Source organism: Zalophus californianus, chromosome 6, assembly GCF_009762305.2.
Source record: "Zalophus californianus isolate mZalCal1 chromosome 6, mZalCal1.pri.v2, whole genome shotgun sequence".
Lineage (NCBI taxonomy): Eukaryota > Metazoa > Chordata > Mammalia > Carnivora > Otariidae > Zalophus > Zalophus californianus.
The window spans coordinates 97479439-97494405 of NC_045600.1; the positions used below are offsets into that span (position 1 = coordinate 97479439).

The following is a 14967-nucleotide window of genomic DNA, read 5'->3' on the forward strand; positions in this document are numbered from 1 at the left end:
TGTCCAACTGCCCCATCTTGTAGACAAGAAAAATCTGAGGCCAAAAAATGCTAAAGTAATACATCTATTAAGCAACAGAACCAGGATTAAAAGTGATGGCTCTACTTCAAATTTCCACTGCACTGCTTCACAGCCAATTCCTTTCCTGTGAATCAGGCTCCCTCATAATCATGCCAGCAAAAGTGAAAAAGCTTAACTGATCTCTCTGCCTCTGGATGTTTTCCACTCTCAAACATGCTGAGTATCATTGCCAAATTAACCTTACTAGTAGACCAATCCATGCCATTGTTTGCTGAAAATGTCCTATTGCCCATACATCATAGAGCTATTGCTCCAAGTTTGGGAAGCTAGATTCTGGTCCCAATGCTACAGGTGTGTCAGTTGCTGCCTACCTTCCTGTGAAAACACACTGAAGCTCAGTCCCATCTAGTTCCTCAGCCAATCATAACAAGGCAGGAGGTACATTTGTAACCACAAGTACAACCAGGAAACAATATAGTACAGTATGTATTAGTTTACTCTCTGACAACAGATGGCTATAATTGAAATTGAGGCTCTCTACCTGAAAGCTATGTGATCATGAGCAAATTACTTATCTGTACCTCAGTTGACTTAATATTCATAATTTGGGACAATAACAGTGTGTATCTCACTAGTTTGTGAGAATTAAATGAATGAATAAATACAAAACAGAAGAGTGTCTGGCAAATTACATGTGCTCAATAAATGTTAGTTATTATTAATGACATGGGTAGAGTTGGGAATCAATGTCACTGTCCAGAATACTTGAGAGTGTACCACACAGGCTCATACAGCTTATTACCACTTAGATATCTTCCATATTTTGAGATCTTCCTGCAATACTTCCCCCAACTCTCAGACACAATCCATTAGACATTAATTTTGATTGCTGGTCCACTCCTGTTAGGACCAGCCCTATTTGCTCTCATACAAAATTACCCATTTCTGAACGCCTAGGTATGATCTAAAGTTAAGCAAGACAGAGTAAAAAAATCATTCTAGATAGAAGAACTAATTAGAGACAAGAAATCAAGAGAAACAAAGTATTTGTGTGTGAAAATGTGAAGCAGAAAAAAATAAGACCATCAGTGGAGGCAGAAGATTTTGATGCTAGACTAGGGCTCTATTTTGTTATTTTATTGGCAATGGTGAATTAGCCCTGGATATTTAATTTATAACATACAAGCAATTACTATCAGGACCAGAAGACTGAAAAAATGGTAGTAACCTTAGAATCCCTGGCAGAAGTTGCTACGGTGTGACCTAAACAAAGGACTACACTGAAGTTTCATTTGTCTTTCCATTTCACTGGGTCTCCCATCATTCTCTGCTTAACAGACATCAAAGACAGAAGTCCAAACTGCCAGAAACCACCATATTTTGACACACAGCTCCTACCTGTCTTGCAATATATACCAGGGGCAAATATGTTGTATCCTCTTTGAAAAGGAAAAACTATTTTAGAATTGCTCAAGATCTGGTTTGATTAATGTCTGTGGTAGGACGAGAGAAATCTAAGGGCATGATCTCTCATTATCTCCAATCCCAGTTACATTTCAAAAGTTTAGAAAAGGGAACCACAAAAGACGCTGAACGAAGAGCCAAAGCTATCCTGAGAAAGAACAAAGCTGGAGGTAATCACAATTCCAGACTGCAAGATATATTACAAAGCTCTAGTAACCAAAATGCTATGGTATTGGCACAAAAACAGACACATAAGTCAATGGATCAGAAAATTCAGCCTAGAAATAAACCCATGCTTATAAGGACAATTAATCTATGACAGAGGAGACAAAAATATACAATGGGGAAAAGACAGTCTCTTCAATAAATAGTGCTGGGAAAACTGGACAGCTACATGCAAAAGAATGAAACTGGACCACTTTCTTACACTATACAGAAAAAAAAATTAAAAATGGATTAAAGACCTAACTGTGAAGGAAAAATAAGATGAAAGGTGAGAGGGAGGCAAACCACAAGAGACGCTGAAACTCAAGGAAACAAACAGGGTTGCATGGGGGGTGCTGGGTGGGGGGGGAGGGACAATTGGGTGATGGGCATTAAGAAGGGCACTTGATGTAACGAGCCTTGGGTATTATATGCAACCAATGAATCACTAAATTCTCCCTATTAAATAAATAAAAAAAAAGACCTGTGAGACCCCAAACCATATAAAACCCTTAAAAGAACACAGGCAATAATTTCTCTGACATTGGCTGTTGCAATATTTTTCTGGATAGGTCTCCTTTGGCAAGGGAAACAAAAGCAAAAATAAACAATTGGGACTCTATCAAAATAAAAAGCGAAGTGAAGGAAACTACCAACAATAACAAAAAAAAAGGCAACCTACTGAATTGGAGAAAATATTTACAAATGATATATCTGGCAAAAGGTTAATATTCAAAATATATAAATAACTTACACAACTCAACACAAACAAAATAATCCAAATAAAAAATGGGCAGAGGACCTGAACATTTTTCCAAAGCCAACATACAGATGGCAAACAGTCACATTAAAAGATACTCAATATCACTCCTCATCAGGGCAATGCAAACCAAAACCACAATGAGATATCACCTTAACACCTGTCATAATGGCTAAAACCAAAAAGAGAAGAAAGAATAAGTATTGATGTGCAGAAAAAAAGGGACCCTTGTGCACTGCTGGTGGGAATGTAAATTGGTACAGTCACTGTGGAAAACAGTATGGAGGTTCCTCAAAATATTAAAAAGAGAATTACCACATGATCCAATAATTTCACGACTGGCTTTTACCCAAACAAAAACATTATTTGAAAAGGTATATGTGTCCCTATGTTCATTGGGCATAATCTACAACAGCCAAGATATGAAAGCAAACCAAGTATCCACCAATATAGAATGGATAATGAATAAGTTTTACATATATATATATATAAAACTTATACACATATACATATATATAAAAACAATAGAATACTACACAGCCATAAAGAAGGATGAAATTTTGCCATCTGTGACATGGATGGACCTAAAGGGCATTATGCTAAGTGAAATAAGTCAGAGAAAGACAAATATTGTATGATTTCACCCATATGTGGAATCTAAAAAACAAATGAACAAACAAGCAAAAAGCAGAATCAGACCTATACAGAGAACAAACTAACGGTTGCCAGAGGGGAATGGGATGGGGAATGGGCAAAATGGGTGACGGGGAGTGAGAGATCCAGGCTTCCAGTTATGGAAGGAGTAAGTCATAGAAATAAAAGGCACAGCATGGAGAATACAGCCAATGATATTGCAATAGTGTTGTCTGGTGATAGACGGTAGCTGCAGTTGTGGTGAGCACAGCATAACATACAGAGAAGTTGAATCATGACATGTTTTACACCTGAAACTAATGCAACATTGTGTGTCAACTACACCCAAGTAAGATTTTTTTTTTAGTTTAGAAAAGGAAACAAGCCCCAAATAAATTCTGTGTATCTCACAGATGAGATGTTTTCTTTTTTTCTGTTAAATCAAATATATGAAATGAAGACATTGACCATTTTGAATACTTAAGACTCTCCAACTTAGATTATGTCCAGAATGAATAATTCCTTCAAATAATTTCAGAATTTCACAGGGAAATAATGGAATGACTTCCTACATATTCTTCAATGATCATAGGATTCAATGGAAGTAAACATTTTTATTTTTTATTATTTATTTTTTTATTTATTTGACAGAGCTCTCTCTGACACAGCGAGAGAGGGAACACAAGCAGGGGGAGTGGGAGAAGGAGAAGCAGGCTTCCTGCCGAGCAGGGAGCCCGATGTGGGGCTCAATCCCAGGACCCTGGGATCATGACCTGAGCCGAAGGCAGACACTTAATGACTGAGCCACCCAGGCGCCCCGGAAGTAAACATTTTTAAAGAGAAATAGTATTCTTAAACATAAAACTTATTAAAAAGGTTGCCATTCTACTTCTAAAAGAGGTTACTTACTGTTTGCATTTATGAAAGATAATTAATGACTTACTGGTATAGTTTAGAGCGGTATAACAGTGATATTTCTCTTAGGGAACAAGTCCAGATTCTCTACTGGTATAGCATTTCACAAAAAATCACATAATGTAGTATATACATGGTATTAGTGGTTTAACTTATTGTGAAAGCAGTGTACTGTGTGGCCCTGTGAAGATGTGGATTCAGTGTCTACAATTCTGACTGCCTTATTCTGTAATTACTCTGATGACATGAACCATGTCTTATTCATATTTCCATTTCCAGCACTTGATACAGAGTCTTGCACACAAAAGGCAAGGAATCAATGTTCTTGGTCATGGGATATATGGAAGGGTTATTTATATTACACTATTAAAGAGCCATGCTAAGCATAAAACTGGTGCTAAGTATAAAACTCAGTAGCCATTCTGAAATAAGACAGAGGAACTCAGTTTCAAGGAAAGTCAGTTTTGTTTCCATTTCTTCCTAGTACTCTTTAAATTAAGGGTATTTAACAAAATATAACAAAAATTTTTATTTGTAAAATATTTTCTACATTTTTTAAAATCTTCTAAACAATAGTGTAAAGATTATTAGAGAGTGCACGCATGCATGCAAGTAGGTGGGGGAGAGGCAGAGGGAGAGAAGGAATCTTAAGCAGGCTCCATGCCCAGTGCGGAGCCTGACATGGAGCTCGATCTCACGACCTTGAGACCATCACCTGAGCCGAAATCAAGAGTCAGAAGCTTAACTGACAGCCACCCAGGTGTCCCAAGATTATTTTTAATTTCATTTCACGAATGAAGAAACTGAAGTAATTTGAACATAAAGTTAGTAAGAGAGATGAGTCTGGAACTGATATTTTGACTTCAGGCAGTGCCCTTCCATTGTACTTTCCTTAGAGCAAACTTGGAGCTAAGTGAGAGAACTAGATCAACTTTTAAAATCTCTTCAAATTGTGGCTTTTGGGACATTTGATTCAATCAATAAAAGAGACAACTGGTTTAGTAGCCCAGTTTTCCAAGTTTGAGACTTTATGGATTTACTATGGACTCATACTTTCAAGATATGTTAGAGGGAAATATCTTTCTAACCTGAACTTTCTGTCAAGAAAATTAACCTTGCATAGGGATAGATGGAACATACCACAACATCATAAAGGCCACCTATGAAAGACCCACAGCTAATATCATCCTCAATGGGGAAAAACTGAAAGCCTTTCCCTTACAGACAGGAACAAGACAAGGATGTCCACTTTCACCATTACTATTTAACATAGTACTAGAAGTCTCAGCCTCAACAATCAGGCAAAAAGAAATAGAAGGCATCCAAATTGGCAAGAAAGAAATCAAAATTTCACTATTTGTAGACAACATGATACTCAATATAGAAAAACCTGAAAGACTCCACCAAAAAACTGCTAGAACTTGATTCAATACATGAATTCAGCAAAGTCTCAGGATATAAAATCACTGTACAAAAATGCTGCATTTCTATACACCAATAACAAAGCAGAAAAAGAAATTGGTCCCATTTGCAAATGCACCAAAAACAATAAGATACCTAGGAATAAACCTAACTAAAGAGGTAAAAGATCTGTACTCAGAGAACTATAAACCACTGATGAAAGAAGTTGAAGAGGACACAAAGAAATGGAAAAACATTCCATGCTCATGGATTGGATAAACAAACATTGTTACAATGTCTATACTACCCAAAGCAATCTACACCTTTAATGCAATTCTTATCAAAATACTGATAGCAATTTTCAGAGGGCTAGAACAAACAATCCTAAAATTTGTGTGGAACCACAAAAGACCCCGAACAGCCAAACCAATCTTGAAAAAGAAAACCAAAGCTGGCGGTATCACAGTTCCAGATTTCAAGCTATATTACAGAGAAAGCCATAGTCATCAGGACAGTATGGTACTGGCACAAAAACAGACACACAGATCAATGGAACAGAAGAGAAAACTCAGAAATGGACCCACAACTATATGGTCAATTCATCTCCAACAAAGCAGGGAAGAATATCCACTGGAAAAAAGTTTCTTCAACAAATGGTGTTGGGAAAACTGGCAGCAACATGCAGAAGAATGAAACTGGACCACTTTTTACACCATACACAAAAATAAATTCAAAATGGGTGGAAGACCTACATGTGAGACAGAAAACCATAAAAATCCTAGAGAACACAGGCAGCAAACTCTTTGACCCTGGCTGTACTTACTAGACATGTCGTCAGAGGCAAGCAAAAATGAACTATTGGGACTTCCCCAAAATAAAAAACTTTCTGCACAGTGAAGGAAACAAAAGGCAGCCCATAAAATGGGCAAAGATATTTGTAAATGACATATCTGATAAAAGGTTAGTATCCAAAATCTATAAGGAACTTATCAAACTCAACACCCATAAAAGCAAATAATCCAATTAAGAAATGAGCAGAAGGCATGAACAGACATTTTCCAAAGAAAACATCCAGATGGCCAAAAGACACACGAAAAGATGTTCAACATCATTCATCATCAGGGAAGTATAAATCAAAACCAAGATGAGCTATCACCTCACATCTGTCAGGATGGCTAAAGTTAACAACACAAGAAACAATAGGTGTTTGGTGAGGATGCAGAGAAAGGGGAACACTTTTACACTGTTGGTGGGAATGCAAGCTGGTACAGCCACTCTGGAGAACAGTATGGAGGTTCCCCAAAAAGTTAAAAACAGAACTACCCTACCATCCGGCAATTGCACTACTAGGTATTTACCCAGAGGATACAAAAATACAGATTTGAAGGGCACATGCACCCTGATGTTTATAGCAGCATTATCAATAATAGTCAAATTATGAAGAGGGCCCAAATGTCCATCAGCTGATGAATGGATAAAGAAGATGGACATATATACAATGGAATATTGCTCAGCAATATAAGAATATAATCTTACCATTTACAATGATGTGGACGGAGCTAGAGTGTATTATGCTAAGTGAATGAGTCAGGCAAAGACAAATACCGTATGATTTCACTCATATGTGGAATGTAAGAAAGAAATCAAGTGAACAAATGGGAAGGGGGAAAACAGAGAGGGAAACAAACCATAAGAGACTGTTAACAGTAGAGAACAGAGGGTTAATGAAGGGAGGTGGGGGGGATGGGCTAGATGGGTGATGGATATTAAAGAGGGCACTTGTGATGAGCACTGGGTGTCGCATTAAGTGATGAATCACACAATTCTACTCCTGAAACCAATATTGCACTGTATGTGAACTAAAATTTAAATAAATTTTTTGAAAATTAACCTTGCAAAACCTAAAATTTTACTTCTATTCTATGTTACAAGTAATATACCCAGATAGATGTACTGGAGAAGATAGAGGAAGAAGAAAAATAGAAATAAGGGTGAAACAAATAGGAAAGTACAATTCCATGATTGAATTATGATCTAACATCTGAGAAAAGCAAATTTTTAAATTTCAAAGGTCTACAAAAGGAACAGCCACTTTACTACTGCTAACTGGCACAATTACACATTTACATAAGCCTCGTAATATTGACTAAGTAGCCAGGAAATGAATGCCTGGCAATAATTTTAAAAGTTTTCTTTAAAAAGGGGATTCTATAAGCTCAAAGGAATGTTTTCCTCCTTTTTAAAAAGGGGATTCTATAAGCTCAGAGGAATGTTTTCCTCCTCAGCAGAGAGCATTTTGCACTAGTTTCCAACAAGGGTGCTGTTTCATAGTCCCTAGACCAGAACAGTCAGAACTACACTCGATCTGACGCTGGAGAATTATACCCGACGCATGCGACTGATGCAACTGCAGTGAAGAGCCCACGGCGCGGCAGTCTGCGAGAATGGACTGCGCCACCTGGGAACTGTAAATCCAAATTACCAACAGCTACGGTGCAGCTGGGTTGCACTAAACCTCTCACTGTCGAGAAGCTGCCACGGACAGGCCATTGCCAGGGTCTTCTGAGCGGGAGCAGGAACTGCAGTAGGAACAGCAGCAGCGGCAGCAACAGTGGGAGCAGTAACCGGAAGAGCTGTTACAGCAGGAGTCATACTGGCGCAATAGCTGCAGCAGCCATGGCAACAACATGCGTTTATTAAGTACTTTTTGGCAGGCCAGTGCTAAGGAATTTTAATTAAATATTTAACTAAGTAACTTCAATTTTTTGTTAATGATTTAACCATCCCCAGTCTCCATTTCTTATAACCACCCTGCAAAGACTTATTAGAGACCTTTCACTGATGAGGAAGCTGAGGCTCAACAAGCTGGTTAGACACCCAGCTAGGATTTAAACCTAGGACTGCCTATTTCAAAGCTGCACTCCTTTAACGACACCACACTTCAGAGTGGTAGGGAGACAGTTTTCAGTGTGGAGGATTAAAAACAGTAGGTTCCTATGCAAGCTGGTACAGCCACTCTGGAGAACAGTATGGAGGTTCCCCAAAAAGTTAAAAATAGAACTACCCTACCATCCTGCAACTGCACTACTAGGTATTTACCCAGAGGATACAGAAATACAGATCTGAAGGGCACATGCAACCTGATGTTTATAGCAGCAGAAGTGACACAGAAAAGATGTCACAGTAGCTTCTCCAAGTCTGCAGAGAGTAAACTCAGGTAGTCAAATACCAAAATGACTAGAGTGAGGCTGCAGAAGGATCTCAAAATCAGAGAGCTGGACAGAAAATATGAGAAGAGCCATAGTGTAATCAGTATAAGGCAGTATAATTAGGGGGAAAAGACAGCTATGACTAAAGTGAACCTAGGAGCATTCACAGATATTCTCTAACAGTAGAAGTTTGGTGAGCTTTAGATACCAAAAATCTAATGGTATTACTAATGTTTGCTTCAACAGTAATTCCAAAACACACACACACACACACACACACACACACACACACACACACACACTGGGTTAGAAAAAGAAAGTTAACACAAGTGATCTGTGAAATGGTATCGGAAGCTCAGATTGAAAATTGAAGTTATTCTAATGAAGATGAATAAAATACGGGCAGAAATAAAATAATGAATAGTAACATAACAGTAGTAACAATGATAACTTTACATGTGTATAGCACTTCCTATGTGCCAACTACTTTCTAAGTACTATAGGCATATACTAACTCATTTAATTCCCTAACACTTTATGAGCAAGTATTGTTGTTAACTGTGTTTTACAAATGAGGAATGGGGCACAGACATCTGGTAACCTACCTAAGGTCACATACACCCTAGTAAACAGCAGGGTAGGAACTCCACACTAAGCAATCAACTGTAGGGCCTGTGCTATTCAACCACTGTACCTTTAGCACTCTGAGAGGGTTTAGTGTAGAGCTGGGTATAAAAACTCCTAATCTTAGTATCAAGGAAGACCTCCTGACACTGTTTAAGCAAGAAGGAAAACTTTACAATGTAAGAAACTCCTTAACAGATAACAAAAGACTGGAAAAAGTAATAGTCTCAAGAAAAGTAAATAAGTGGGTATACTGATGAACTAAGCATAAGGAGTAACAAAGAGAAGCTACAAATAAATGAGAGATTCTTAAATATCTTAGTGTGAAATCATGAAAGGTAACCATACCCTCCAAAAAGAACAAACAAACAAAAAAAGCCCCTTGCTGCTATATTCAGAGGCAGAATAAGCTAATAACTGGTCTGTCCTTATGTATTTCTTAGATTTTATAAATAGAGGGTATCATTTTATTTCTGTAATTTCTAAAAATATATGTACATTGCTAGCATCCAGTTATAAACTCTACCTTACAAAGATTCATAAACATGAATGAAATGTCTAGTAGGAGTCCATCTTAGTTAACACCTTACACAACTACTTTTTATTCCCCAGTTCAGAGAATCCAAAGAATGATCCCTCTAGATCAGCATTCTACATACTTATTGTATGAAAATTAATGTCAGAAAGTTAATAAGTATTGAAGGAAAAAAACTCCCGGGTCAAATAAATATACTTGTTGATACAGCCCACATCTAGCAGGATGTGGAAAAATTATATTTTTAATATAGGAAAAATCCTATATTAAAGAATCTATTTAATTTTAACTTGCATTTCCTAAACTTATTTGACCATGGAAACTTTCCCCCCAGTTTATGAATTACGGACACACTAGTTCCACAATTCAGTTTGGGAAACAATGACCTAGTTACTTTCTTTTGTAAAAATATAAGAGAATTACTTTTATGAGAGTACATGTAGGGAAGTTAAGGTGCTGAGGAGTAATGCTGACATTTAGTTTTCTCAAGGTCAAAAGTTTCTGCTACCAGAGATAAAGATATGTGGCACTCTGTACTCATCTACTAAGAACAAATTTTAACAGGTATGTATGACCAATATTGAATAAAGAATCCCAGAACTCTACAATATGTCTGCACTCATATTTTACAAAAAGGAAACCACCACTCCCCCAGTTTTCCTTTTATATCGGCCACTCCCTCTTAGTTTCCTCTGCCAATACCTTTTCATCTCCCTAAGCCTCTATTGTCAGATTCCCCAGGGCTCAATCTGTGGACCTTACCTTCTATCTCTACTGTGTCCCTTGGTAATCTTATACAGTTCCACGACTTTTTTTAATTTAACTTTTGTTGTGAGACAATTTTATATTCACATGTAGTTGTAAGAAATAATATAGAGACTCCATGCACCTTTTGTCTGGTTTCTCCCAATGATAACATCTTACAAAATTATAGTACAAAATCATAACCAAGATATTGACAGTGATATACCAATTTTATTCACCTTTCTCCGGTGTTACTTGTATTCATTCCCATGACATTTAAAAATGTTCAGTGATATTTACAGCCTAGAACACTCCCCTCACTTCACATAAGTGAATGACTATGACATCTCTATTTGGATGTCTAGCAGGCATCTCAAACTAAAACATGCCCCAAGCCAAAGTCTTCATCTTCCCTTCCAAATTTATTCTTCCTAGTCTTCCCCATATCAATTAGTATCAATGCCATCTTCCCATTTGCTTAAATAACTATGATGTCACCCTCAACATCTTCTCTATTCCACATTCAAACTATCAATAAATTCAAAATATATCCAAAATCAAACCTCTATCACCCACACTGCTAGTTGCTTAGCCTGATCCCCTGCCATTTCCCACTAGATTATTACAAGAGCCCTCCAACTAGTCTCCCTGATTTTGCCCTTGGTCTTCTGTAGTTTATTCTCAAGACAGGGACTAGAGTAATATAAACACTCTTCTCTATTTAAGGTTTTTTGTTGATTGTAGTTTTTACTCAGTTATACAGGACTCCACTATTCAAAATCCTCTAATGAATGGCTTCTTATCTCAGAGTAAAAACCAAATTCATACATGGCCCACATTACCTTGCAGGCCCCATCTCCTACTATTCTCTCTTGCTCACTCATTTGTGGCCAACCCATTCTCCTTGCAGTCCTTCCTTCAGGTCTTTACTCAGATGTCATGTCTCAGTGAGGCCTTCTCTGACCACCAACTCCCACCATGTACTCTTTATCCCCCTTCCCTACTTTATTTTCCTCTACAGTATTGACCACAGTCTAACATACTGCATGTTTTATTTACTTTTTATTGCCTTTCAGCACTAAATAAAACATGAGTTCGAGAAGGGCAGAGATCGGCACAAAGTAGATGTTCGAGAAATCACTGAATAAATAAATGAGGCCCAAAGCAGCAAGGTGTTTTGCCAAAATGTGACAAAAATGTGGCAAGAATCCTAAGTCTCTATAGTTTAGGAACCATTTTTTCTAAGAATGGCGATGGATTCAAACTAAACTTCACTTTTTATTTGGTGGTAACCAAAAACACACGTGCATGAAATGACAATTTCTGATCAGGTGAATAAACTTGATGGTAACTCATCAGCACCAAATTAAAATTCAACCAACTGCGTATAATAAGCAAATTTTGTACCAACTGCCTTAAGTGTTTTATTTATACCAACTTTTTAAAAAGGAAGTTATATGTGATAGAACTTTAAGAGTTTAAAATTTAAGAAAATGAACTTGATAATACTATAAGATAGAGTCCTAGGAAAGAACACAAAGCAGTACTCCTACAGTGATATCAAGAATGTAGTTTACCATATTTTTGAGCTTTAACCAAGGTAGAGCAAGGATTTATAAACAAAAAAGAAACTTCTGTTACAAATGGAAAGAAGTTGTTGCTTCTGGGCAAAATTTTAAAATATTTTTAAAATTGGGTAGAAGAAGGATGAATGACAAAACATCCTAGAAATAAGGAAATAAAGACTAGCATATCACCAGGTCCACTTGCTAAGAAACAAGCCACTTTGGGAGCTTTTGGAAAATCATTCATTTACAGTACTAATTAGTTGGGAAATTTGACACTAGTGGATTGAACTTTTTTTGATTATTATTTGCAAGGAGCACATGCAGTCATCTAAATTAGCTTTAAATTTCTTTTCTAAGTAAAATTAAAGAAGTTCTGATTTTACAGTAAAAAACATAATTGAGTCATACTTTTAGAGCCTGCCTGTCCTCACAGCAGGTAAGATCACAAAAGGCATTTTGCTTGTCTTTAAGATTCAAGAAATTGGTATAGTATAGTGACCTTTCAATTGTCCTGGAGGAAAACAATGTAAGGTGCATTAAGTAGATATAGCTTTCAGTTTGTAGGCCAAATGATAATAAGGCCTCCATAAAACAATTAAAGCAATCCTCCTATTTATATGATAAATCTAGAGCTTTCATATGAATTCTTTATTAGTAAATAATTCCTGAGGCACTTAAACAATACAATTTTTTATTAAAAGAAATTAATAGCATCAAAACTGTTTAGTAGGTCTATATTTAATGTAACTAAAATAAACAAATGTCAAATTCTTAAAATATACATATGTATGAGGAGATATATATGTATGTATATATATATATATATATAAAAAATATAAACAACTACATTATTGGTCCCCATAATTTTTAATGTTACCTTTACCCAAAGAGACTATGTTACTGGTTAAGTAGATACTATATATTAGATGTACAAATATGTGACTTTAAAACTTGTTTAAAGGTCTGCAAGAAGAGGTTTTGCCAATTCTTTACACTTTAAAACCCACAATTATTAAGATAATATTGATCATAATAATCCCAAAGTAAGACAGAGGATATAATAATGTCGAATGGTTTGAACAACAGCCAAAATAAAAAGCTATAAATAGGCAGCTATAAGGGAATCCATAGAGAATTCCAGAGAATCTCTTGGAGTTCTTAACAAAACAAAGCAAACACTAAACAACAGTTTTAAAGAAAAGAATATAAAAATAGACATCATAAAATAGACATCAGTAAATTTGGAGAACATAAAACCAAGTTACCAAAATTAAATTTTTTAAAATTCAAAAATCTGAGAATTGGTATTCCTAAAAAACTAGAAAGTTAGTACTGGGTAATATATTTTAAATGATAGAAAAATAACTGCAATTTGGAACATAATTTTAGAGACCTGTTGTTCCAAGGACATGAAAATAACCATGGTTTCCTAACAACCAGAGAGCTTTTGTATTCCTTGGACTGCATTCATGCTAGATGAAGATTAAAAGGCAGGAGCCAAAATGACTATACTTCAACTTGGATGTTGAAGCACTGATCTGATGGGGTTTTCTTGGCCACAAGCGACCCACAAGCTTAAGATCAAGAGCCAAAGCCCCCAGTGGGAAGGTGTGCTCAATTTGGTGGGCCCTGAGACCATCCCTGGCTAAATCATCATCAGCCTGATGGGAGACCAGCCATGAAGGAAGGGAGTCTCCCCAAAATCTGATTTCTTGAGACCACAACCTACAGCAGGTCCCACAGTCAAATTATTCACATTCCTTGAAAAGAGAGAACAGGCATCAGTTGTGTCCATCGAAGGGGGACACTGTCCAGGTGTACCCTGGACATTTTTTGAAATCTCTGGGCTGCCTCTGCATCTGAAAAATAAGAAAAATAGCACAATGACAGACAACGGATGAGGAAAAAGACAATCATCTGGCCTAAAAACTTAAGACTTATAAGAAATTACGAAAGCAGACAAAACACAAAAAGACAAACAGCCATTATCATTTGGAATGTATTATTCTGAAGGCAAGTACAGCAGAGAAAAACACAAATTATTTTAAGCAAAGTAAGAAATGACCATAGCAACAAAAGTTATTTTTGGAGAGAGCCAACTGGAAAAAAAAAAAAAAAAAACCCAAAACATATGTTAAGATATGTCAACCTGACACAAAGATAAGGTGGAATAAGAATCTAGTCCCATTTGAAGCTGAAAATTGCTGAATAATGAGAGCTAGTGTCATGAACTTGGCTGCTTAACTGCCTTTGTGTAAGAAAACATCTCAGAACTTTGAACTTAGGAAATTCCAACTTGTCTTGCACCAGGTCACGAGCTCCAAAGAGCAGGAACCTATTTCAACAAGCAGCTTTAAAAAAAAAAAAAAAATACTTTAATATTTTTCATTTCTTTTAATGATACATTTTAAAATGCAATAGTGCTAAAATCCATCAAAGTAAAATGCACTGAAGTAAAAATTAAACTTACTCAGAAAGATGTTCAGAAGTTGGGATACAAACAGAAACTGAAATTAGAAGAAAAGTTTTATATTTAAAACAGCACATGAAATATGATGAGTGAGAATAACGATTTAGTAAAGAGCCCATATGTGGCTGACCAAAAATACTGGAATAAATATCAAAAATCCAAAGTAATACAATTATATATACGTACCTTTCTCTATTACAACTTGACAAGTATGAGTTTCATGTTGACTTAAGTGTGTGGCCATATTATCTAAGCCAGAAACATCAGCTATGAAATCACAATTAAGGCACACTAGAGTAATGCCCCTATAAAAATAAAAAAAAGGAAATAGTATAAAAGAAAAGGTTTTTATCTTTTATAAAAATCCATACACAAGTTCAATGATTATTTTTCTATAATTTGTTTTTTATGTCATAACT

General features: G+C 36.3%; 1 protein-coding gene across 9 annotated transcripts in view; it reads right to left on the reverse strand.

Annotated features, from left to right (window-relative positions):
- ZNF280D (zinc finger protein 280D) overlaps positions 1-14967 on the reverse strand; it is a 131628-nt gene that overhangs the window by 30604 nt on the left and 86057 nt on the right. For 7 of the 9 annotated variants that reach the window (XR_003515561.2, XM_027568947.2, XM_027568950.2 and 4 more), the window contains 2 exons: positions 14735-14853; positions 14549-14585 (listed from right to left, as the gene is read on the reverse strand). Coding sequence is in view for 8 of the 9 variants with exons in the window: in XM_027568947.2 (XP_027424748.1) it covers positions 14549-14585; positions 14735-14853 (156 nt within the window). In the remaining variant the exon portion in view is untranslated. Of the gene's footprint in view, positions 1-12694; positions 13938-13965; positions 14430-14548; positions 14586-14734; positions 14854-14967 lie in introns of those variants that run through there. The other 2 variants (XM_027568951.1, XM_027568954.2) reach the window with 2 other exon arrangements.